Genomic DNA, 1,188 nt, shown 5'->3' with positions numbered 1-1,188 from the left:
GATAAACGTATCGTTTCACTTACACGTCATAAAGTAAAGTGTCTTTACCTCCTTAAATGCAATTGCTTTTCAATGCAAACACTCAGCATACGAACGTTCGTAGATTTTTTCAATTCTATGGCTAAGCATTCGAATCTTGCGGCGGTATACCAAAGTAAAGACGCGCCAAGTATGCTCACGCACATATGTGCGGCACACTGAAAACTGAGGATGGACTGGTGTATGTATATTACAACATTCATCGGCGTATAATTAACGCGAAACGGATATTCCGCCTCGCACGGGAAGGAAACTGGCAAAATTGCTGGTCCGAACGAAAAAGCAGCTGCGGTCAAGTACATACACGCCATCGAACTCCCATAAAACATGCTGCATCTCGCGATATGCTTGCAAAAGATCTCCCGTTCATATTGCTGCGCCTCTTTAATGTAGTCTATCATTTGTTCGATCACACGCTGTAATCCGTAATTAAAATAAATACATATTTTTCGAAATTAGATATTAAAATATGCCGTTCAAAAGTCTTGAGACATTTTGGTTTCAATATTCAAAATTTAAGTTTATCAAATTGAATAAAAAGGAAGTAGAAAAATTGATAATATAATATGTTTTATGAAATCCTTGATAAAGTAGTGTACTTGTTTTAAATTTCTTGTAAAATTTTTTCTCAAAGGAATTTATGAACCATTAATACACATTGAATACAGAAATACTGTCTAGATTCATTTTCAAGCGTGAAGCCTCTATTTTCACGGTATTAAGCTCACTTTTCTCAAAGCTGGTTTTACGTACAATCTAAACAATACAAGAATAATTGATGAAACGAAGAGAGGAGCGTCAGTGAATTATAGCGTGAATCGAATCTTATGCTCAAATGGGCGCTTACCACAAAATCGAGAGAAATTATAAAAGTGAATAGGAACTTACTTGCAGAGACTTGTAATTGACCGAACATATAATAGTCTGAACCATAAGTTGACTCACAGCTAGAACCAGACAAACAGATTCAAAAACAATAATTATATCGTCTGAATGCACATAAACCGAATATAATAAAGCCAGGAACAGCATGCAGGCGTTAATAACACTGATAATCCGCAAGATTTTGTAAACAAGAATTCGTGTTCTGCTGCTGGTAGATAGCGGCCAACAGAAAGACGAAACTACGCTAAACCAAATAATGTTGAT

At 35.9% G+C, this 1,188-nt stretch overlaps 1 protein-coding gene across 1 annotated transcript; it reads right to left on the bottom strand.

The window, feature by feature from the left end:
* Nucleotides 1-44: 44 nt before the first annotated feature.
* On the bottom strand, nucleotides 45-1,182 carry LOC122527034 (the record flags this gene model as incomplete). The annotated part of the gene is made up of 2 exons (XM_043650817.1): nucleotides 45-455; nucleotides 928-1,182. Coding segments are annotated over 2 exons (666 nt in total), but the record flags the coding sequence as incomplete, so codon positions are not given.
* Between the last annotated feature and the right edge of the window lie 6 nt (nucleotides 1,183-1,188).

The sequence above is a fragment of the Frieseomelitta varia genome, unplaced genomic scaffold, assembly GCF_011392965.1.
Source record: "Frieseomelitta varia isolate USP_RPSP 00005682 unplaced genomic scaffold, Fvar_1.2 scaffold_2072, whole genome shotgun sequence".
In the NCBI taxonomy this organism is placed as follows: domain Eukaryota; kingdom Metazoa; phylum Arthropoda; class Insecta; order Hymenoptera; family Apidae; genus Frieseomelitta; species Frieseomelitta varia.
Note: the sequence above shows the minus strand (reverse complement) of the source record. Positions and strands in the feature narration are given on the sequence as shown.